Genomic DNA, 24,926 nt, shown 5'->3' with positions numbered 1-24,926 from the left:
TAGTATGTATAAACATATAAAAGAAATGGCATAATATGTGACCTATGCTATAAATGTGTTATAAGCAAAATCAGGTTCAGAGGAAGGAAAGAATTGTTTTATGTTTGTGCTTTGCGGTTGCCAGTTCTCCTGGCTCCTAGGTCAGTGGGGGGATTTTTTTTTGTTATCATGATCATTACCTACTTCTCAATGAAGTGGCATTGGTTCTCATAGATATGAACAAGTTCATCTTCCCCCAACTTCATAAATTGAAATATTAAAACATGAGTCTGAGTCAGTTTGGAAGTTTTCTAATTTAAAACTAATAAATATTAAAATTTGATTATGAAAGTTATGGGTCATAATGGATCTAAAAACTTAGAGTATCAGTTAGTACCAAGTTATACAGAAATGTTCAGAAATGGTAAAGTACATTCAGACACCAGAAGTGCACAGTGATAACATCCTTTTCAATTCAGTTAGAATTCAAGTTAAAGGCAGGTTTAATGGATGGGAAACCTTGTAGCTTCTGCACACCCTGGTAAGCATTGCATAAATGCCAGTTGTAGCCACTTGAGTGAACTACAGATCCACAAGGGAAATTCTCTGTAGGAGGTTTTGAAATGCCACTCATCTGCTTCAGTTACATTTTATATTAATAGCTAGCATGTCATATTTTCCTGTTTGTTAATGTTATCTAATATGATATCACATAAAAATATTTACAATGTCACTGTCATTATATTTGTAATATAGCAAATTTTGTGAGTGAGTTGGATTTTAAGAATTTTGTAAAATTTAATTCCTAGTTTTTGAAAATATGTTACATATTAGAAATAGTACTGAAGAGATATAGTTTGGAGCATATGTATTCATTTAACAGTAGTATAAATATATTTTCAGGATCAATAGCATCAAATACCAAAAAATGTATCTGTAAAACTTGAAATCCAAAGAAAATAGCCTTTCTTTCACTCTTCAAAGGAAACTAAAATGGCTTCCATTTGTATAGCATTTGTTGTTTAACATTTTTTAAATTAGAGTTTATTTTTATACTACTGTGACATGTAATTTTTTCATATTCACATGTCTCTAAGCTGTATGCTCTTACTAATACCAAAACCAACAACAATACATAATAACGTGTAGTTAAATAGTAAATGACTATAGATTTTTAAGGAAGAATACTAGACAGGAAACTATAGCAGTGATAGCAGCGATAGGGCATTGGAGACTCGAGTGAGGAAAGAATATTTGTTGAAAAGCAGATAATAACTTCTATGGAAGAAATCAGCATACAACAAGTAGTATGTATATGTGATTATAGGCAGCATTTTCTAAGGTACTATAAACCCCATTTGTGTTGTAAGCTGTTTGTGTCTTAGATGGCAAAATATTCCTTGTTCATAGCCATGATGTTGAACATGTTTCTTCCCCCTTCTCACCCCCATATCAAATACTACTTGAGTTAGAAATGGACATGTTGAAAAAAGTGTTTTTTCTGGTTTGGACAGTTGAGGACAGAAATAAGAGATGAAAGATTAATTTGGAAACTATTGAACTAGTTTAGGTGGGAAATTCAGAAGACTTCTTGGATAGCCAAGGTGAGCAGAAAAAGAATGGTAAGAACGTCTGCATGAATGTGAATAGGTAAGGTTAATGGAGAGAAAAAGTAAAATGGAAATTTAGGTATTGATGTTTGATGACTGAAAGTTTGGGGTCCTATTGACAAAAATAGATAATTCAGAATTTTTGTTTTAACTTAGGGAAGACGATGAATTTGGTTTCAATATGGTCATTTTGAGTGCAGATGGATGATTTGGGTGGAGATGTCCAGAAAAAAGTTATACATCTTAGTCTGTAGCTTAGAAAAGTTATGGCTAGAATTATTTGAAGATCAAATATGGAGAGATGATACTTCACACTTTGTTTGGATATGAGTAAGAAAAAGAAATATATAAATCAGAGATTGAGAAGAGAAGGAAATCCGGGAGGGAGCCCAATTAATAGACATTGCTGATCAGCAGAGTCACATCCTTTAGAAGATTGAGGAAGATAGGGAAGGAAAAGGTGTTGGAGGCATTATTAGTCTGCTGGTATGTGCAAATGCCAAATCCAAAGGAACTGAGGTATAAATGTGAGCATTATTGGGATTTCTTTTAAACAGGAGAAATAAGCATGTTTCTATAAAGAGAAAAGAGGAACCAATAGAACCATGAAAGGTTTAAAGTGCACATGAGAGCAAATCATCTCAAAGCTGCAGAGCAAAGGTTCTTGATCGAAGTGAGATGTGAGGGGCATACTGAGGATAACATCAAGGGACAGGAGAAAACACCATCCTTGTGAAGGAAATTAAATGTATCTTTCACGGACTTAAGAGGAAAGCTAGAGAAGGACGTGCCGAACACACACTGTTTCTGAGGAGCGACTGAGGACCAGCACCAGATGGGCTCCTCGATCCTAAGGAAAGTAGTTGTTTTTTTTTCTTTATAAGATATGTTGGATGATTCCAGATTATTTATTTTTAAACCTATAGCTTTGATTAAAGCCTCAGGATATGAGCGCAATACAGTCTTTCATTAAAATGTTTAAACAGCAGCAGCAGTGAAAGGAAGTGCCAGAAGCATAAACAATATATCTTATCAACTTATCAGTGGGTTTGTTTTAAAAGGGACACACACGCACTTACCTACATATCTTGTCAGAAAGAAATTGTATTTAAAAAATTTTTATGGCTAACATGAAAATACACTAATCACATGTGATATGTATTTTTTTTTTTAAAGATTTTATTGGGGAAGGGGAACCGTACTTTATTGGGGAACAGTGTGTACTTCCAGGAGTTTTTTCCAAATCAAGTTGTTGTCCTTTCAATCTTAGTTGCGGAGGGCACAGCTCAGCTCCAGGTCTAGTTGCCGTTGCTAGTTGCAGGGAGCGCTGCCCACCATCCCTTGAGGGCCTCAAGGAATCGAACTGGCAACCTTGTGGTTGAGAGCCCACTGGCCCATGTGGGAATCGAACCGGCAGCCTTCGGAGTTAGGAGCACGGAGCTCCAACCGCCTGAGCCACCGGGCCGGCCCGTGATATGTATTTTTTAGGAAAACCACCGAAACAAAAAGTTATGACTCTCTCAAGATCAACTAGAAGCTAGGATTTTTTACTAGTGATGCAGGAAAGATGAAAGGATCGCTGGTCAAGGCATTCAATATTGACGTTTAATTCAGTGTAAGTTAGGACAATCTATGGACCTTGGAAGCAAAAGAAGGCAGAAACTCGTTCAGCTGGAAGTGAATGGGAATGTTGAAGGAAATGCCATTTGTTGTATTGCATGTAAGGGTTTTGACTGGGAGAGGAAGTGGTGGTGTATTTTACCATCATTAATCACTGAGACTTGATAGTTCATCTAACAGAAGTATCTTTGTGGTCAAGTGAAACATTTATTTTCTTGGCAATGTAAGGTTCTATAACTTGCAGTGAAATGTGAGCCAGTATTGGTCTAAACTAAAGGCACAAAGAGATGATTTCATTGTGACGTAGAAGCAGTAAAAAAGTAAATAACTGACCTGTGTTTGGTGCTAAATGATTAAGGTATTAAATAGTTTTTATATCATTAAAATAGTACAAGACTTTGTATCATTTTTTTCATCGATTGAATAGTACCAAATGCTATTTCAAATACTTGTTTGTTGATTTCTATTAATCAAATTTATTTACGTCATTCTGCTTGTTCACAAATATCATTTGACCTTCCTTGAGCTTTATAGATTTAAAAGCTTTAGAAAATGGAAAATTAAAATCATGTTGTTCACTTGCATGATTGCACACAATCTCTTTATAAGTGATTGTAAAACCTGATGCATGATAGTATTTACACAGACGTTCAGAAAGTAAATAATAGTGGTAGGGATTGTTATAGGGATTATGCTGTCATTAGTTGTCGTAGTTGCTTTTTTCTCCCTAGAATAAGTAGTAGTGTCAACTGAAAGCAGTTTGTTTGGAATGAGAAAAAACCGCCATGGTTTCTGGTCACACTCAGAAAAAAATGTATGTATCCCAACTCCTAACCTGTCTGTTCAGTTTCATTTTGTAAAACTACTTTTTGCTCACTCTTCTCTAAACATACCTTGTCTTTCTTGTTTCAGGGTCTTTGCGTTTGTTCTTCCTTTACCATGGACTGACTACTCCTTTTGCAGTTTTTTGTGGTCTCTTGAAGACTTCATTTTAGGACCTTAGCATTTGTTTTTCCCTCATCCTGGAATGCTTCCCCTCAGATAGTTATATGTTTGCGTCCTCACTTTATTCATGTCTCTCTCCTCTAATGTCATTTTCTAAGAGAAAAATTTCCTGTCTGAAAGAGCCTTGCCCTCCCAAACCTTCCTTATCATGCCCTCTCCATGTTGTCTTCATTTTAGCACTTAATTTTACCTAACATTGCATTTTGTATTTGTTTACTGTCTCCACCACTAGAGAGCAAGGATTTTTGCCTTGTTCACATTTCCATCCTTAGCATCTAGAACGGTGATTGTCTGGGAAAGGGGGGGGAAGGGGGTGGGTACTCAAATAAGTATTGATGAATATGATAAATACTTGTCTAAGTTGTATTACTACGGAGCTGGTACTTTGGAGATATTTGAATAGTGGGTTAGCTGTACGGGCTGGATGGTAGAGGGATAAATAAATATCCACAGTGGAGGTCCAGATTCTGTGACCATGCGACACAGGCTGGGAAATCATAATTTCACATCCCGCAGGCCACAGTGGTTAGTCTGGGTCGTCTGGGCCCAGAATGAGCTGATGGGCCACGTACCTGGCTCTATTCTGTGAGGTCTTGCCATTCCCCTGTTTACTGTAGCTCTTTTTTTGATTCTGTGAGTCACTCCAGACTGGACTCCTTTAAACAATTGCTGTTTCCCCCCTTGGGCAGTTAAAGCTTTGTGTCTGTTCCTTGCCTGGTAAGGATTCTGCCTAATGCAGGTGGGCAGAGACAGATCATGTGAATTAGTTCAGATGTTTCTAACTATTATCATTAGATCTGAGCTGGAGGTATGGGTCTATTGAAAGGGCTGATGACTATACTCTGCATTTTCTTGTCCTTTTTGTTTTGGGTCCCCAAGGCCAAGTAGAAGATACAGAAAAAAAATTTACATATATATGTTAAAAACTCTTAGATTATAGGAAATATGAGTGTCTGTAGATGTCCATATATGGCGAGATAATTATTTATGCTTTTATTCAGTAAGTATTTAATGAGTGCTTCTCACGTGCAGGTTATTTTCCTTACATGCAAAGGTTAATTAATTCATTTGTCATTCATTTACTGAGTGAAGATTCTATGTTGTGCTTTATGGGGGCAGAGATGAACAAGCCCTGCCCTCTGCCCTAAAGGAGTTTGCTGTGCAGGAGAGGGAGAGTGACAAGCAAACAGACGTGTGCAAAGCAGTGTGGAGTGTGTACTATAAGGACGCCAGGCAGGTAGTCATCAATGGTAAGGTTTCAGCGTGGGACAGATAGGAGACGTTTCCCAGAAGGCTATTGAGGAATAGAAAGATGAATAATAGGTGTTTGCCAGGGACAGGTCTGAGGTGTGTAGAAGGGCAACTGGAATTACAAAGAGCAGAGGCATGGAACTATTACACCAATGGGAAGAGCTGCTATTCAGAATGTCTGGAGCACACAGCCTAAGGGGAGGAAGGGTTGGGAGAGGGATGGGACTGAAGAGGAGGTGGAAAGAGGCAGAACAGACCAAGGGCTGGGACTATATCCTGAAGGCAGGGAAGAGTCACTTACAAGATTTATTTGAGGGCATAGCAGAACAGATGTGTATTTAATTAGCAGGAGCCCTGGCCTGACAAAGTGGAGTGCAAGCTGGAGGTATATAAGACAAGGCAGGGTGACCATGAAGAGCAGATATCTGAGGCTTCATGATTTTAGACATGGACTCATCCTTGGGGAAAGAAGAGAATCAGGAGACCTTATCTGAGCAGATTCAGCTTCAAGAGGGCACTAGGCACTGTGGACACATTCTTGATATGTCCATTATACACGACACATTCCTGATATGTCCAGTATACATGACACATTCAACTTTCCCAATCGTTGTATTATCTTCATAACTCAATTAGTCATATTTCTCATTAAGTCACAAATGTAGGTATCAGAAATGAGATCTTGGAAAACAGATGACTAGCATTGACCAGTATTTATTGTGAAAAAGCTTGGTTCTGATGAGGTGGATGTCTGGGGAAAAAGGATCAAAACTGAGTAGACATAGAACAAATATTTCTGTGGTTGGTTTTATTCAAAAGTTACTGGAGCCATAATCTCGTCTTTCCCCCACATGGAGTACACATTTGGTTTCTTCTAGTGTGAAGCATAAGGATTTTATTCATATTCCCCAAATAAAGCAGTTCAGGAAAACTTGTGTGCTTCAGTGACAAATGCATTTAATGTTTAGTTTTTGTGACATTTGTTTAGCCCATGAATTTTTACAGACACTGTTGCATCAGAAAAACAGTTTAAAAAATGACTAGTCAAGTTCTAATAACTCCCCTAGAAAATTACAAGAGAAATGTCTTCTAATAAGCTTGTTTAATATTAAATTTTAGTTGGAACAAGCACTCAACTTGGTTTTGAATCAGTGTTGTCAAGTCTACCCTCTTCTATAAAGTATTCATGTAGCAAAGATAGAAAAGAAGGCGGAAACTAGCGTAATAAAAGAGACATATATCTAACGTGTGTTTTAAGGTGTTTGTGTGTTTGTATATATAAATGTATATATATACGAGTATAATATATATTAATATATATACACATGTTTATGTATATATACAAATATATATATATATATATATATATATATATATATACACATACGTATATACATACATATGTAGAAGGTGCCAAAAACATGTATACACATTTTAAGAAAGGAAGAAACTGTACTAAAATTGTAATATTCAATATATACTAACTAAAGATAAATTCAAGTCATGTTTGACTTCTGCAATTACAAGAGGTGCTCAAAATGGTTACCATCAGTGTCATTTTAATATAGTTTTTCCTTCCTTAAAGTGTGTATACATTTTTTTGGCACCCTCTGTATACTGCTTTTTAAAGAAGTGTCTACTTTTAGGATAATATTGTGGTAAAAATGTGGCAATCTATATCATGTTTGGGGCTGAGTGTATTTGATCAATGAAATTTGGAACTTTCAAGTCATTATTTCTACGGTACTACAAGCATATAGTTAGAAACAATGAGAAGTAAACATGTTCGCTAATTTGTGGTACTAAAAACCATATAGCAATGGTTTGATTGTTTTTTTAAGAAGCATATTGGCTCCATTAGGAATTGAAATAATTTGAGAATTCAGTAAATGTAAGGTAAGCCTGTGAATTCTGAGTGAAGCTCAATCAATTTATTTGAAATAATAGAAATCAAAGTAATGGTGAGGGTAGTAGTTGTAGTAGTGGTTACTGGTACTGTCAGGAACCAGTAGATCTCAGCACACAGCCCGTTGTTTGGCAGAAGACATATTTGCTGAATAAATAATTGAAGGAAAAACTTACATCTATAGGTTTCTTTCATTTATTATTTTTAGTTCTTATAGTAGCCGTGTAAAATAGGGACTCGTCCCCTCATTTTACAGATGATGAAGGTGAAGCACTAAGGAATTAAATGCTTCCTTCAAGGCCGTAGCCAGTAAGGGCTGGGGTTTGAATCCAGGCATGTCTGACTTTAAGCTCAGGTTGAGATCATTCACTACTGTGTCCTTTCTACCTGATTTCTCACTTCCCCTTTCAGTCTTACATTAAAATCCTAGTATGTAACCTTGGCTACAGACAGAGCATACACAGTATTGATTTTGTATTGTAGATAGTTAGAAAGGAGAATCCCACTAGAACGAATGGCCAATGATGGTGTGGCGTGTGCTGGTGGTGGTGGTTGGAATCCCCGTAGAACAGATTTCCCAGGGTTATTGCTGCCCCACATTTCCTGTGTGACACCTCCCCCCATCATCTGCAGTGTAATGTGAACCAGGAGCAGTGGTCCTGGGAAAATTGTAGTTTATTCAGTGTGGCTTCAAAGCTGTGCCTTTTTAACAGCAGAAACTGTGTGGTTAGTTCAAAAGTAGAATGTATGTTTAACTGGGAATTTCACTGTAAAATTTGTGATTCCATGAATGTTTTTGTGCTTGTCAAACAAGTGACACCTGTTACTACCTCCAGGGGAGGAGTCCAACTTTAGGGAGCATAGCAAAGGGCGTGACAGTGCCTGCCACCAGGAGCCGCAGTCCCAGGGTATCAACCCGCTGCATGGTTTGTAGGTATGGAAGTCATCAGAAAAGATATGACTCACGCAGACACTACTTTATGGACCAAAGCTTTACTCACATAGAGAAGAGGCAGTGCGAGATCAGCTTCAACAGCTGGTTCCCTGTGGCCAGTGAGTCCTGCCCTGCAGCCCGGCTGCCCCAGGGATTTGGTCTGTGCCCACCCCTCACCCCCTGTGCAGCAGGCGAAGGACCCCCTTCCCTCCCTGCCCGGAACAGAGAGCAGTGGGGTCATCTGGGTGCCGCATGACACAGAGGCTTAAGAAAAACAAAGAAGTACATGTCAAACCCAGAACAGGTAAAGATATTCCCAAACACAGAGATATGACCGGTCCAGGCTGTGGGAGCTCTTTATCTCTTTGTGAGAAAATCTTCTGGCCCCAACACACATTCTTAGGTGGCTACGTGTCGGGTGACAAGTGCAGTGTCTGCCTTTCCCAACAATACTTATGTCGTGCCAGAAAGCTCATGCTTGGGAGCTGGGGAAGGGAGTTCGCCTCTATTTTATGAATTATTTTTAATTGTTAGTGTTAGTCTGACAATTGGATTAGAAGTTTAGTTGTATTTTTAAGTGTATATGTGGTGCTTTCAAAGTGTTGGGTGATTTTTACTCAGTGTTATCAGTTAATCCTTACAGGTAATCCTATTTTCTAATATTTTCCCAGTTTCCTGAACTGTAGCACAGGGATCTTATTCTTTCATTCAGTTATTTGGGATTCTGTCAAGATAGTCAATATGGCCTGTTGGCTTTTTCCCCCAAACCTAACCATGGAGACACTACAGAAGTAAGAGGAAAAGTGTGGGGCAGAGGAAATAACTGAAATGACTGAGCAACACCAAGGGTGGCTGAGGCTGTGGTGAATTGGTGTCCACGTGCTTCCGCCTAGGATACAGGGTGGCCTGAGGAATCAGGAGAACATACATTAAGATTTTTTCCTTTTAAGTTTTGTTTTGACCTGACTTTCTCCTGTTGCTTTGAAATGATAATTGCCTGCCCCTGGGCCACAGAATTTAATGTCAGTGGGGTCCTGTTAGGAGGAGCAGGAAGCCCTGCTGGGGTGCGGCGCTGATGAAAACAGGTGCAGGTTAACCAGCAAACCCAGGTCGTTCCTTCTAGGGCTTGCCGCTTATAGCCTATGTAGGTTGCCTTCTCCCAGCACTGCTGCATTTTTATTTTTAATTAAAGTTTATTGGGGTGACAATGGTTAGTAAAGTTACATAGGTTTAAGGTGTACAATTCTGTATTATATCATCTATATGTCACACTGTGTATTGACCACCCAGAGTCAGTTCTCCTTCCATCACCACATATTTGATCCCTTTTACCCTCATCTACCACCCCCTGCCCCTTTACCCTGTGGTAACCACTCAACTATTTTTTGTGTGTGTCTATGAGTTTTGTTTCATTTGTTTGTCTTTTTCTTTTAAGAGTTTAAAGCTAATGCCTTCCAGAAGGGTTGTCTGGTGGTAGGCAGCAAAAGAAGTGGTCAAGAGTGGTTATGGCCTGTGGCTCATCCCCTCCGTCTTCCTCAAATTTATCAGGAGGGATGAGACTAGGACTTGGGTTTGGTTGTTTTTCACCCAGGTTTCCAGGTCTACTTGCCATATCCTGTGGTGAATATAACCTTATAGGCCAAAATAATTAGACGCATGAAGAGTACAACCTCTATTGAAAACAGAAAAAAGATAAACTGAATAGTATGTACTTCATGAAGCACAATCATTAGAGCAGAGGGGTCAATAATTTAAAATAAATATAGTAAATACCTTCAGTGATAGAGGACAGTAGTAGTGTTAAGGAGGAATAAATAGTCATGAAAAGAACAAAAGGGGAATATTAGATATGATAAATATAGTAGTTGAAGTAAAGAACTGAATAAATCAGATAACTAGGATAAATATAAGTGATAAATGAATTAATGAACTTCATCATGTTGAATTCCGAAGGCCGAGGAAAAGTAGAGAGAAAATATCAAGAAGGCTAAGAGATATGGAGGAGACAAAGAGTAGTGTCACTCTTCACATGATAGAATTTCCAGAAGGGAGAGAAGAAATTGAAGGAGAGAGAAGAATTCAAAGAAATAGTGATGGTAAATTACTCAGAATTAAGAAAGAACAGAGACTTCTGATTGAAAGGGCTAATACAATACCAAGGAGGAAAGAGAAGAAAAACCTAAATTTTGGTAGACTTGTGAAATTTAAGAATATCATAGCCAAAGAAATTAAAAAGTTTTGTAGCAAAAGAATAGATTATCCACAAATTAAATGAATCATACTGTTATCTTTTCAGCCATGAGGTTCTCAGGTATTTTGCATATTTGAGGTTAGGAAAATCATCTATATACTATATAATTCAAAACTTGATAAATGAATTAATTAATTCACTTTGTGTTTGATAAAATATTTGTCAACGTAACAAGGGACAAGATCCCCTGGACACAGGACACCAAACGCAAGCTGGTTTTTCCTGTTCTGCTTTTGTGCCTGACTTATATTTACCCCTCAGTTTGTTCATTTTAATCAAATGTAAATGAATACTAGCATGAACTAAAATCAGTCCTACCAAGATGCTTCAACCGTGTTGGAATGAGAATTATCAGCTGACAGAATTTTAAAGTCAAGCATTGAAAAACATTTGTTTCTCCAAAATCTCCACTGAGTTTAAAAACAAAAAAAGTGACCTTCCTGCTTGAAAAAAAGTTTAGGGTGGCTAATCACAACATATGATTTTATGATTTTGTATAAATATTTGGGAAAAATTGTTATCATTTTCTTTAAAAAAAGATACATCTCTCCCAATTTTTAAATATTTTTGGTTCTATTTGATCTCATATTAAGGCATGTATTTTTTGAAATGTTTTGGCAGCCATAGATGTAAAATGGATACTTTCCTGTTTCTAATAATTGCATGTGACACAAGTGGTTTTCAGTTGTTCTTCCTCATGCTCCTAGATTTTAATTATTTCAATGGCATATTATTACTCTTTGTGTACCAGAAAGAAGTCATATTTATCTTTGGCTCAGAAATTCTCTGTCCAATAGAAATACAATATGAGACATACGTAATTTTAAAATTTCTGGTATGCACATTTAAAAAATGTTTTAGAAGGATGAAATTAACTTTACTGTATTTTATTTAATCAATACATACAAAATATTATCATTTTAACATGTAATCAATATAATAAATTTTAATGAGATACTTTACCCTCTTTTCTCCATACTAAGTCTTTGAAATTTGATATGTATTCTATAGCATATCTTCATTTGGACTAACTACATCTTAAGAACTCAACACCACAAGTGGCTAGTAGCCACCATATTGCCAGTGCATCCCTAAAGAAATGATGGCTCAATATTCTGAGAATGGTTGGGTGGCTTAAGAGCTTCTTGTGAAGCTTCAATTGTGTTAAGGGATCTTAGAACTGTAGCAAGTGATACTTGTATCCATTAATTATAGCTAATAATGAAAAGGAGCACTAAGACTGAAGACATTATTTGATTGCTCTAGTTTTCAGGGTAGAAATTATGTTAAACACAATAATCTGCAGAATGTTCTGAGATTGACTGACTGATTTTTTAGTTTTATTACTTAAATCCAGATAGATCTACCTGGATATCTAACAGGCAGTTCAGACTGAACATGGACGAAACTGAATCTCTCTTTCCTTCCGGATTTGCTTCTGCTCATACCAGTGAGTGGCATCTCTGTTCTTTCCTGCCACAGGGGCCCCCAGTTTTTATTTGACTTCAAGCTAGAATGCTGGTGAAAAGTGACAGTCTGCTGTTGCAAATGTCCAGTTCCCTTAAGTCCTTAGTTGCCCAGACCTTTACTACATAAGATGTATCTTTAATAAAAAATGTCTACTGAGTACGTTTACATAATGTTATTGTCACTTTTTCTTTTTTCAACTCTGGAGATTTTTGAGAAATAAATGTTTTTCAATGCTTGAGTTTAAAATTCTGTCATCTGTCTGATCGTTCTCATGCCAACACTGTGAAGCATCTTGGTAGGACTGATTTTAGTTCATGCTAGTGTTCATTTACATTTGATTGAAATGAACAAACTGAGGGGCAAATATAAGTCAGGCACTATAGCAGAACAGGAAAAACCAAAGTTTGCATTTGGTATACTGTGTCCAGGGGATCTTGTGGCCATTCATTCAAAACATTTTATTAGAGAAAGCAAACTTAAAGAAATGTGAGATGCAAATCTTTTACTCTTCCCGGTTTTATAAGTGTTGATGATTCTTTAGTTGCAACAAAATCCATTTTTATTTAAAGATTTGCTGCATCAAAATAATATTGATTGGGGCCTTTCTGTATGTAATGAGATCTTTTGGAACTAACATGGCCTAACAAAAAAGTGTTTTTGTTTCCTTTCTCTTTTCCTAAAATATGTAATAAAACCTGAGGATGTCAGATATAAAGGATGGCTATTGCTCAGACTTGTCCTTTGCTTGTCTGGTTATCCATCAAGACTATCAACTCGACTGTTCGAGAATATGTGAAATAATGTCATCTGAAAGCAATCAGTCAAACGTATATCAAGGTCTTTTAAAAGTCTCAACTAACTGTTCAGACATCAAAGGATGTTTTACAAATATGATATGCTAAAATGCTTACTCTTAGGAGATAAATCTTTGAATATGCTTTATCACTTTCTTGATTTCATATCTTGGTACTTTGAGCTAGATGGGGTAGGTGCACTTAATATTATGTCACAGTCATCTAGAATCCACACCCTCAGTAGCTTGCAGGAAAATACTATCTAGGTTCCATTCCATCACTAAAATGCTGGCTCATAATTTCCAGCAGTCAGAACAATAGGCAATTGTTTTAATAGCCACATTATTTTCTACAAACCTTTTCTGGCTAAGCAAGTAAGGATTCTTTGAATTTTCATACAGTCGTCTCTTTTTTACCATAGAATCTAGTTATTGTCTCCAACTTTAAAAGTAATAGAAAAGGTCATAACCTCAAAGGAAATAAGGCATAAGAAAAATATTTACTTTTCTTAGGAAAATGGAAATTTGCATACAATTTTTAATTTATAAGGACATATAAATCAAGAATGTACTGATTTATTCCTTTATATTAATAAATTCAAGGGCTTGGGTCTGTGTTCACAAGGGGATTGTATGTTATTTGAAACCTCTGTGAGTTTAGAAATGAGAAGACATCAGTGATTCAGGTTGCTCCTTGTGGTAATTCCTGATTTTGGTTGGGTGAGGGGGGTGGGGGGGAGGGAAGAGCAAGAAAGAAAAGAAGAGGATTTTGGGAACCCTGCTGTGTTTGTTGAAACATTTCAAAATACATAAATACATGTATTTCATTTTTCTTCATACTTCTTCAGTTATATTAAATGAATTTTGTCTCTAAATTTATGATGAACTAAAATCTTTTGGAAAAAATTGCATCCTATCTGATGTTAGAATGCTGACGTGAAAAGTCCAGTTGGTGTATTTAAAGGTCCTTATCACAGTAAAGACATACTCATACTTCTCTATTTTCTTTTCATTTTTGAATGATTGTTACTGATTTTTATATCTAGTAATGGAAAGTATTTATTTTTTCTGTTCGGATTTGTCTTAAATACAATCAGAAGTTTTATAATTAATTACAAGACTCTAGTTTTAGTATTCAAAACATGCATCTGTGTGTGTAATTGAAAGCAGGTCAAATATTTTAAGAAGCTCCTTTCAGAAGGGCTTAAATATAGAAATTCTTTAGTGGAGGAACAAAATTATGTAATAGTCTTACTTATTTTTAACGGAAAACTGCAGGCAGGACTACTTCATGAATAGAGAAAATAGCTTAAATGTCACCTAATTGAATGCAACCCAAAATAGTGTGGTAGCTGATTATTTCAGATTAGAGAAATAGACTGTGAATGAGATGTGGAAGCACGCTGAGCTGCTTTACACTTAACTAGACACATTTTCTACACCTGCAAATGCAGGGTCTCTATCAAGGAAGAGATCAAGGTGCTCTGAGACAGCAGGGAAAGTGAAGTCACACAGGCGAGAAAAAGTAGCTGAAGTACAAAGCAAATGAATACTTTTTTGCAGCATCTGTTAACATAAACGTTAGAGGTATGCTGTTAGCCATCTGGGGCTACCGTTCCTGAATTATACATTTGGATCAGTGGTTTGAAGTTCAGCTGTGGAGGGAAATGGAAGTTTCTATATATCCTTGTTGACAAGTTGTGTTTAATCACCTAAGGCCCTCCAGTTCTTCAAGTGCATCCCCAAGGACTGTTTGTTTTGTCACACAACAGATCACTGTCACAGAGGCTTTAATAAAAATCCTATCATCCCCTTCACTCCCTATTACTCTCTTTTCACTTCCAAGTGTTAATAATTAAGTCCAAACCAAGGGAAAAAAGAGTTCTTATGGAAAAATGAAAATATGTACTTACACATCCATGTCTTTACTGTGTCTCCTCTTCATTGTGGTAATGATATATAATTGTGGATAGTTTGACATTAATTTTAGCTTATTTAATAAATTTAAGTTTGTAAGTGTAGTGTGGGATAGATTATGTTTAATTTAAAGTTTCCAGCTTTAGAAGGGGTACACTGTTTAGTAATACATAGAGAGGAGATAAGATTGCAAAGGTAATGAGTGGTTTATGTGACATTTATAGACTCATTAGGAAGGTAAAGAATTTCAGATTATACTAAAAGAAGATAAATAACATGTACTATGAAAGCCACTATTCTGTGTGGGCAGTCTTTTAAACATTTACTAGAAACCTATAGATACAGTTGGCAACTCCAGTGCACATAGTAGACTTTATGTGCATATTTTGGAAGCTTTATGAAAAATTTACACAAAATGAGATTTTGCTCAAGATTCATGCTTACAACAAACAGTAAAGGAACAGTTTGGTTCTGGAAAACCCAGATAAGTATATTTCTTGCATTAAATAGGAAATTGACACATACAAATTTAGGTAAATATGACAGGTGTTTGGGAGACAAAAATGATGAATGAAAATATAGTAATAAACAAGGAACTTTAAAATTTCAGTTATTGCCTCACAAATTTATTAAATGAGTGAAAAATCTAGGAATTTAAATGATTTTTAGAGTCTAGTCATATAAAGATTTATGTCTGAAACAAATGTCAGTTCTATCTGTCTATAATTGTGGTAGTCACATGAAATGGCACAAAACATGACCAGTGAAATCTAGCAAGACCCAGCATCATCTAAGCCAACTCCCCAATCCCAAATGTGCCCGTGGAAACTTCTTTCATGGGGGCTATAAGGGGTAAAAATGTGGCAACATGTTTTCTAACGCTCTAGGATGGCCAGAATATATGGGACTGCATATACTAGGGAATATATATGGTACATATATACAGGACAATAATGGCACTATTTTACTCAATGGTAAAATAATTCATCATTTTTTATAGTAAGACCAAGAAGAACATGTTCTTGAATCAAACACAAATTTTGGATAAAATGTTAAGGTAAATATATGAGGCTAAAAGAAGTTGTTACTTAGGGCACAAAGGTCACCAGTTCACTCTATTTGATGTTCAGGGTACCTTTGGCTGAAGAGTTTGCGAAGCCCCGGGGTGCCTCGGGGATAATACCACTTTTAGGGATATTATGAGGATTAGAGTCTATGGGACTCCCCGTAGAATGCCCTGCATGTAGTAAAAAGATGAGGGATACTGCTCTTATTCCTACTGTACAAGAGCAATCCCGTAAGAGGACAAAAAAAAACACAACAGACAATTTCATCTCTTGGGTGACAACATGAAAAACAAAACATGCTGCATTTTACTTGCCAGATATTTCCTTTCTTTATGAGAACTAATTGCAAAACTGCTTGCTATAGTAGCTTAAGAATTTTGAACCAAAATTAGCAGGGTATTCTAGAAGTAAAATGATTTTATGGGTGTGTTACTCTAAGGAAGAAAATTCAGCGATCCATGTACATTTATCGCAACATATTTCTTAATACCTTTTTTTCTTGCTCAAGCAATTGTTTTCCATTTGTAAATGATGTAGAGCATCAGTAAGGTGCTTAGGTTAGGCTTGGAGTAACAAGCTTCTTTTCACACCATAGGTTTCATGATCAAAAGTCAGCACTGGGCTGTCTGTTTGCACTATTCCCAGCTTTACTGTCTCGGCTCTTCATATCATTCAGACCCCTGAACTGGAAATATCTTGCTAACTTTGCACTGTTTAATATTCTTTGGAAATTAAACTACTTGGGTATGTTTAGAACTCAAATGGAATCTATGCGTTTTGCTTGACAAGGTCTTTGGTTGGTTTTTAGAACCGACGTATTGAAAGTTGTGTTTGTGGGCAGCTGATAAAGAAATTTCCATGTACCAAAGCATTATAGTGATGAAACCACCCTGTTGTGAAGATCAAATGCGATAATGTGTGTAAGAGCCCTGTGAACACCAGGAAACGCTGACGGCATCTGAGCACTAGTTAGGATGAGTGCTCAAATGCCAGAAATTTTCAAATTACGTGTCTCATATTGTATTTCTATTGGACAGAGAATTTCTGAGCCAAAGATAAATATGACTTCTTTCTGGTACACAAATAGTAATATGCCATTGAAATAATTAAAATCTAGGAGCATGAGGAAGAACAACTGAAAATCACTTGTGTCACATGCAATTATTAGAAACAGGAAAGTATCCATTTTACATCTATGGCTGCCAAAACATTTCAAAAAATACATGCCTTAATATGAGATCAAATATTAAGTTAGGATGAGTGACGGACGGCATCTCAGCCAGCCAGGGGAGAACATGAAACTGGGGAAGTTTGGTCCCAGGAGCAAAGGGGTATAAAATGTGGATTCTCACAGTTTGGGATTTGTCGTTAGGGTCACTGCTATTATAAGAAAATGTAGTTAAAAAAGACAGGATTTTCCGTTGTTACAATCAATGAAAATTAAAAGAGCAGCTGCTTGTAAAAGTTAATTTTACTTGACATCTGCCTTGGTCCATGTAATAACAGTGATAATTCTGTAGAGCAACCTGTTCTCTCTGGAGCTCTATCTTCTTTTACTGTGCAATCTCTGCTTAAATAAATTGTTGCTTTTGGTTTCAAAAATTATTTTCTTGGCCTATAAATTGTGTGCCTCTTCGAATATATGTGTAAGTATAATCTATGCATTTCCAACTTAGTAGAAAAGAGTTTGTAGTCTAGATTTTGAGTTGATACTCTTTAAGGAGTGATAAGGTACAGTGGGCACCATATCAAATCTTGTATGAAATGAGAATGTAAAGACATTTTGAAAAATCATTCCCTATTTGTTTTTAATTTAAAAAGACACCTAATGGAAACTTGTGTCTACACAAACCCTGCACACAGATGTTTACAGCAGATTTATTTATAATTGCCCAAACTTGGAAGCATCCGAGATGTCCTTAGGTAGTGATTGGATAAAGAAATAGTAGTCCATTCAGATGATGGAATGCTAAAAAGAAATGAACTATCAAACCATGAAAAAACATGGAGGAACCATAAATGCACATTACTAAGTGAAAGAAGCCAATCTGAAAAGTCTGCATACCGTATGACACATTGGGAAAGGCAAAACTATGGAGACAGTAAAAAGGTCAGTGGTTGCTGGGAAGTAGAGGGGAGGAAGGGATGACAATGTGTTGCAGAGGGGACTTTTTAGGCAGTGAAGCTATTCTGTAGAATATTACAGTGGTAGATGCCTCATTATATATTCCTCCAAACCCACAGAACTACAACACCAAGAGTGAACCTTAGTGTAAGCTACGGACTTTGGGTGTTAATGATGTGTCACTGTAGGTTCATCCATTATTATAAATGTACCACTTTCACGGGGGATGTTGATGGAGGCTGTGCATATGTGGGGCAGAGGATGTCTAGGAATTTTCTGTACCATCCTGTCAATTTTTCTGCAAACCTAAAACTGCTCAAAAAAATAAAATCTATTAAAAATAAAACAGCAAATGAGGACAAAAAGCACCTAAATTTGGTCTCTGTCATTGTACCTAAGTGTCACTGAAAGAGAGTACTGCTCTGCTTTTTTGAGTAGAACAGATTGCATGAAAAGAAGGGGCTAACCTGTGCTGGTTACCTGTCTTGGATTTCTTTTAAGGTACAACTTTGACATTAGTGCATATTGTCATTCCCCGTGTTTTGTAAGGAAGAAGGTAAAAACACCAGAGAACAAAATTGAGCAATATTTTCCAAATAAGTGTTGTTTTCCTGTCTTTTTAATGTGTTTTAGTTTAGTGAGTGTTGGGTGAGTAGTTCAGAGAGAAGTCATTTATTATTTTAAAATAAAGTCATCCTCTTCTTCATTTTCAACTGATTGAGTCACTGTTGTTTTCCAAATACCTATTGACTCTCTAGGAATCATTGACCATATTTACTTAACGTAGTTTCCTCCTTATGTAGTCTTGCTCTCTCACTTCACATCCATCATTTGAAGAAGAAAATCATGAAATTTTTTTTTTTCATTCTTATAGGCCCCTTTAAAAAATTCTGCTTCAGAATCCCAACTGGCTGACAGCATAGTCTCTGCTAGGATTTTAAGAGCTGCTGGAGGCAGAGTGCTTTCCTTGGGGAACTTTTTTTCCCCCCAAAAAATGAAATTTATTTATTCTAGTTGTGCAACAAGAGTTAAATTAAAGGAGCTGCTAGTCATTTTATCTCTCTTTCTCTCAATAAATCTGTAGTTGCTTAATCACTGTTACGAACTTTTTTAAGTCTATTGGCAAAATTCCTTATTTCCCTTTATTGTGTCACTCCCACTAGGATTAGCACACATGTGGCAGATACCTCTTCTCTCCCATTCCATATCCAGAGCAGATGTTGGCAATCAGTCCTGTTCTCTTATCTGGATGTGGCTTGGACCGAACCCTCACACACTGCTCTGCTAAGCTGCCACTAGTGAATGACCATTGGACATCCCTGCTTTATGCGTAATCCTTGGGAGTTTTTAACCAGTCCATGGCGTTACCTGCTATTTTTTTGCTGATAATACTTAACTATAAATCTTCAGCTCCATATCCTCTCCTGGGTTCTACATCCATATATATTCAGTTGCTTCTGGGATATTCAAAAGCACCTCAAATTCAGCATGCTTAAAACTAATAATTTCCTTTTCTCTCCCCAACTCCTCTTCCTGTAGCCATTATATTGCCGTTAATACAACAGTTTACCCACCTGGATGTTCTCTCTTCTTCTGTTTTAGGCATGAAGTTACGCAGCGTATACCTCCTTCATACTTCTCACGTCATCTCTTCCTTTCAGTTGGTGCTGCCTCTGCCTTAATTTGGTTCTTCGTTTTGGATCCCTGGGTCACCCTCCTCCAAGCCATTCCTCACACTACTAGAAAATCAGTCAGCCCTCCCTCCCTTCCTCTCTTCAACACAAATGTATGCAAAAAATATATAACAAACACCCATGTACTTACCTCCAGGATCATAATTCTAAAAACAGTTTTTCTGTGCTGAGCTAATTTAAGTGGAAAGTCTCAGAATAAAATATTATCTATGTTTGCCTTACTCTTAAAAAGATAGGCGAACCGAACATGTTTTCTATCCAGGTTTTACCATCCTTGAGTAGATTAATCTTGTAATTGCTATTAGGATTGCAATGTTCTTGAACCGTTATGTCCTTTTGGGATAGCAGTGTTTTGAGGCAATTATTTTGGGCTCCCTTTCAAAATAACTTACATACCAGAAGCTGCAACTCATTTATTTAGCAATAGTGTCTTGAAAAGTGTTTAACATAGCACTGTAATTTTAGCATTGGTACATAAATGACAAAGGATATTTCTCTACATCTAAGTGAGTCTTATTTCAATAGAGTCACATTTACACTGTCTGTTCCTTATTCTGTTCCTATAAATATATGAAGCAGTTTCAGTCTTGCCAGGTTGCATTTTTTTTTTTACAGGTGTTTATTGTCAATGACTTTGAACTTTGATGTATGTTTTTAATAATGTTGGGAAAACATTTAGCCAACATTTCTGCATTATTTGTACCTATCATTTAATGGCCAAAAAAAATGCACTAAAAGCAAAAAGACATAGATTAGGAGGGAATTATGCCGTGATTTACTTTTTAGGTATTGCCTGTTACAGTGTATTCATTATTTGAGTTTTGGAATGTTAGTTTCGGGGCTACTTGTTTCCTTAGAACCAGGGAGCCATAGTTAAGCTTCTTTGAGTAGTAGAGTATTTACCCTCCTTTTAAAGAAACTTAAGGTACTCCTTTCAGCTAGAAATGAAAAGAGAATGTGTGGCCCCTCTAGTTGATAGTTCATATAAACTTTAGAAATGCAAGACCACAAAGGTCAGTGTCTAAGGGAGATTTTTCTAAACTTGCACTCCTTTTGGAAATACTTGAGAGAAATGAACCTTTCATCCACCTACACAATTTGGGAGTGCCTACTGTGTGCTGCACCACGTGTTGTGTCAGTGGTACGGGGAAAAGTGGTGGCAAGACAGAAAAGGTTCCTGCCCTGATGGCATTTACCATGTTCTTGTGGGGAGAGAAAGACAGACATGAGTGAGCAATCTGTAATAATACATAAGATAATTCCAGATAATGATAAATGTGAGATACCTGAGAAATACCGTATTTCCCCAAAAAATAAGACCTAGCTGGACAATCAGCTATAATGTGTCTTTTGGAGCAAAAATTAGTATAAGACCCGGTCTTATTTTATTATAAGACCGGGTCTAATATAATATAATACAATATAATATAATGTAAGATCGGGTCTTACATTAATTTTTGCTCCAAAAGACGCATTAGAGCTGATCATCCAGCTGTGTCTTATTTTCAGGGAAACACGATACTAACAGAACACCAGCAGAGAGGGTGCTACTTCACCAAAGATGGTTAGGGGCGGCTTCTGGCAGATTACATTCAAGCCAAATCCTAAATGTTGTGAAGGAACCTTCAGTGCAAACATGTGGGATTCTTCAAGACTGAGAAAGTCCATGGGTTCGTGAATCCTGAAGAGCATTGTCCTATTTTGAAAAATGAAGGAATGAGAGGTGACAGAGGCACGCTGGGATCAGGCAAAGGGCCCTGACTGGTTTGCATGTAAACTGTGCCGGCAATTGCTGTGGCAGTGGAAGGTGCCCTGTGCCGTGTGGGTCCTGGGCCCAGGTGCCAGCAGCTAGCTGCTTGTGGTCTGAAGAACCCAGTGTCCTCCAGAGTAATACAACAGGGTTGGACCAAACACTTCCAGACTCTTGTGTTTTGTGCTTTTGAATCTATGTGACATTTATTGGCAATATAAGGAGACTTATTAGTTGGTAAAATGCATTATTATTTTTTTTTCCTATATATATGGAAAAGTGCAAGATTTACTCAGTGATACTAATCTTTAAAATGAGATTTGTTTAAGAATTACTAGTCTGTTCTACTGGTCTAAAACAGCACATATCTTGCATTAGTTGATTCAGTGTGCTGGATAAATTCTTAGTAATGAAAGGGCGTTTCAACAGTTCACCTCCGACCTCTCAACAATAACAAATGAACTGTAAATTATGCCAACTTCTATTATGGTTCCCATGAAACAGTCCTAACTCAAACAACCCATGTAGGCTTCATGGATGTAAACTGATCTTCTCTCTCTTTCATTCTTGGTAATTTACGTGTCAAGGACATTGTTGTTTTAGGAAAAACAAACAACTAAAGACGGGTGGAAACCAAAGTCTATGTAAACTAGACAATTATTCATTTCGGTTTGTTGAGGAAAGTCCTTAATGCTGAAAAATCTCGTTATGCTAGTGTATTGCTTTCTTGGAAGGCTGACAACTATGATTTAGTTTAGTTTTGATTTGGATTTAGTTTTGGTCAAAGCAGGAATTTGAACTGCTTTAACTATGAAAGGTAGACGTACTTCAGTTTGCATCAATTCATAGAATTACAGAGCTGCAAGTTTCTGGATTTGTGACACCTTTAATAAATATCTATTAAATATCTGTTATGTCACAAGTGCTAGGGGTGTGGTTGTCCCTCATAGTCCGGTGGATGTCGTGGTAACCACTTGGGCTCAGACAGAAATTTCTGAAGAAAGGATGGCACCAACAGTCCTCGTGTGTTCTTGTTCTCTCACTTTGTTGAGCATATGTGTTCCAGAAACTGGAGCTATGGCGGATTTCTACCTGGGATGCTCCTGGTGTGTCTTGTGGAGTTGGCGGAAGTTGTATAATCAGTCACACTCATCTATGCCCACTGTTTACCCCTCAAGGAGAATCTTAGGAAAATGTGTGATGGAAGAACAAGTATCATAACTTTAGCCTGAGAGCCTAAAGGAATTTTTCAATGGTTTTAATTAGTTTATAACCATTAAAACCATTTTCAATGGTTTTAAATGGTTAACTTTCATTTTGAAAATGTCACTCTGGCCTTGATGTGGAGACTAAACTAGGGAAGAGGCAAGAACAGAGACAGAACCAGTGAAATGGAGATCTTGTATTAACAGTTTGGGGAAAAGGAAATGAAGACTGAGATTAACATAGTGAGTTGAGAAATATCTTGTATAGGGAATGAACAGATATTCAGAAACAGTTTGCTGTTACTGAGGTGTTTTTGTTTGTTTCCTTTCATTTAGAAAAGACAGTTTGATTAGAAAGCATGCTTTATAAATTGACAGAAGTAACTGAAAAAATCCTAGTCTGTCTGTTCCATCTTTCAGAAAAATGATTTTTGAAATATCTAGGTAAATTACTTTAATCTTTTCAGAGCACAGCTTGGTTCTGAGCCATGATCTCTTAAACAACAAAAAAATGGCATTTTGTAAAGGGATTTGACATTAGCAGATATAGGATGTGTTAAAGTGTTTTGTTTATAAAACCTTGATAACATTTTATATGTCGTGAAACACTGGACTTAACATTTCTTAAGGACACTGAGAGTCATTTGGTTGTGCTAAAATCACAGCAGACTAATTGTCTCCCTTTATTGTATTTTAAATTAGTCTGTAACTTTGTTGATTTGTGTTGACTTACACAAAATTGGGAATATTTCTCCATTATTATTATTAGGTATGATTTAATAAAAATGACTTCATATATGGCATTTCAGCCAACATTGTTTTTCACAAATATGGTATTAGATATTTTAAAGGGAATAGTTTTATGAATTAAATATGGTTTCCATTTTTAGAAAATTTTAATTAATGTATGAAAGAATTAAAGAGGACAGACACCCTACATAAAACCACAGGGTATCTTTCTTAGGATCAGAGAGAAAAATAGAGATACATAGAAACTTAATTACTATAATTGCAATAAAGTAGATCAGAGGCTCACATTTCCATGACCTGTTGCACAGCAGTTCAGAATAAGTCTTCGGCTCTGACGTTTTCTTTCCTAGATCAATTTGGTGTTTTATTTCAATATTAAATACTTTGAGTTGCTTTTGTAAGTTTAAAAGATATTTTTAGTTTCTTATAGTAATGTGGTTGCCAAAATGAAGGAATGCATGGTAGTGTGTGTGTGTGTGTGTGTGTGTGTGTGTGTGTGTGTGTATACATTTCTGCATGTAGCCATTCACAGTGGCTTAGCTATAAATGACAGTCCTTCTCTCCAATTTTTCATCATCCCAGAGTTCCGCGCTACAAGATTGGATGCTGTAAATGTAGCAGTTGTTCCATTTTTATTCACAGGGTATTTTCATGACTAGAGGCTTTTTCATGAACTCAAATGGTATTCTTTGTTTTGCCTCCTTTTTCTTTACTTATGAACTTAGTGACACACCCTATACACTTAGGGCCGTATAGTTAGCTTTAATCACAGACTGTATCAGCTTTCTATGCCTTTCTTCTATTTAAAAAAGAGTAAAAAAAAAGTCCTTGCATTTTAAGTACTCTCTGTCCCTCTACTCCCCCAGCCCTATTTTGCATTCAGTGTTCAGATGTGTTCAGTATTTGGCCCTTGCTGTTCTTACTAACCCTGTTCTCTGCTTTTAGTTAACAGCCCGGTCCTTGCCCACTGTACAGTCCGATGAGAGACTTCAGCCTCTGCTTAACCACCTCAGGTAATATGAAGACATAGCCTTGTTTTGCGTATAAATGCAAGTGCATTAAAGCGGGTAAAGTATATTAAAGTGGTTAGAACCCTTCCGATTACTAAAAACTTAAAGTTTTTTTCTTGCTTTAATTTGGTGATTTAAGTTCTTAATATAACACACGTTACCCTTGACTTTAGGGTACCATGGAAAGCTCTTTTTATTCAATAAAAGTGTGTAGAACTGGTTGATAAGTTTGAGTTAAAATGAGTAGAGATGACTGGCTACAGAAAGATCTCAAAGGAATGAGCTATTTACTTAAATACAACACTAAGGCAAATTTTGGGACCCCCACATACTTTATGGGGGGTAGAGGAAATAGGTGGGATTTATTTTCTAAATACAAAAATAATGTATCCTCATTAAAAAAGCAAACTTAGAAAATACAGGAGAGTAAAAGGAAAAACCCATCGTCACTGCTTAGGATACTTCCTTTTGTTATGTTTTAAATCTCAGAAATTAGACTTATACAATTTGCTATTTTTTTTATTTTAAAATAAACATTGTGAGATTTTTTTTCTGTTATTAGAATCTCTCCAAAAATATAATTTTTACT

At 36.5% G+C, this 24,926-nt stretch overlaps 1 protein-coding gene across 1 annotated transcript in view; it reads left to right on the top strand.

Moving 5' to 3' along the window:
• PRIM2 (DNA primase subunit 2) overlaps positions 1–24,926 on the top strand; it is a 182,604-nt gene that overhangs the window by 60,926 nt on the left and 96,752 nt on the right. Inside the window, exon 8 of the mRNA XM_088795636.1 lies at positions 24,273–24,340. Coding sequence (XP_088651762.1) covers positions 24,273–24,340 — 68 coding nt within the window. The remainder of the gene's footprint in view (positions 1–24,272; positions 24,341–24,926) is intronic.

This window comes from Rhinolophus sinicus, chromosome 2 (assembly GCF_057876585.1).
Source record: "Rhinolophus sinicus isolate RSI-liver-muscle chromosome 2, RSI-T2T, whole genome shotgun sequence".
In the NCBI taxonomy this organism is placed as follows: domain Eukaryota; kingdom Metazoa; phylum Chordata; class Mammalia; order Chiroptera; family Rhinolophidae; genus Rhinolophus; species Rhinolophus sinicus.
This window is presented reverse-complemented; position numbering and strand designations above follow the sequence as displayed.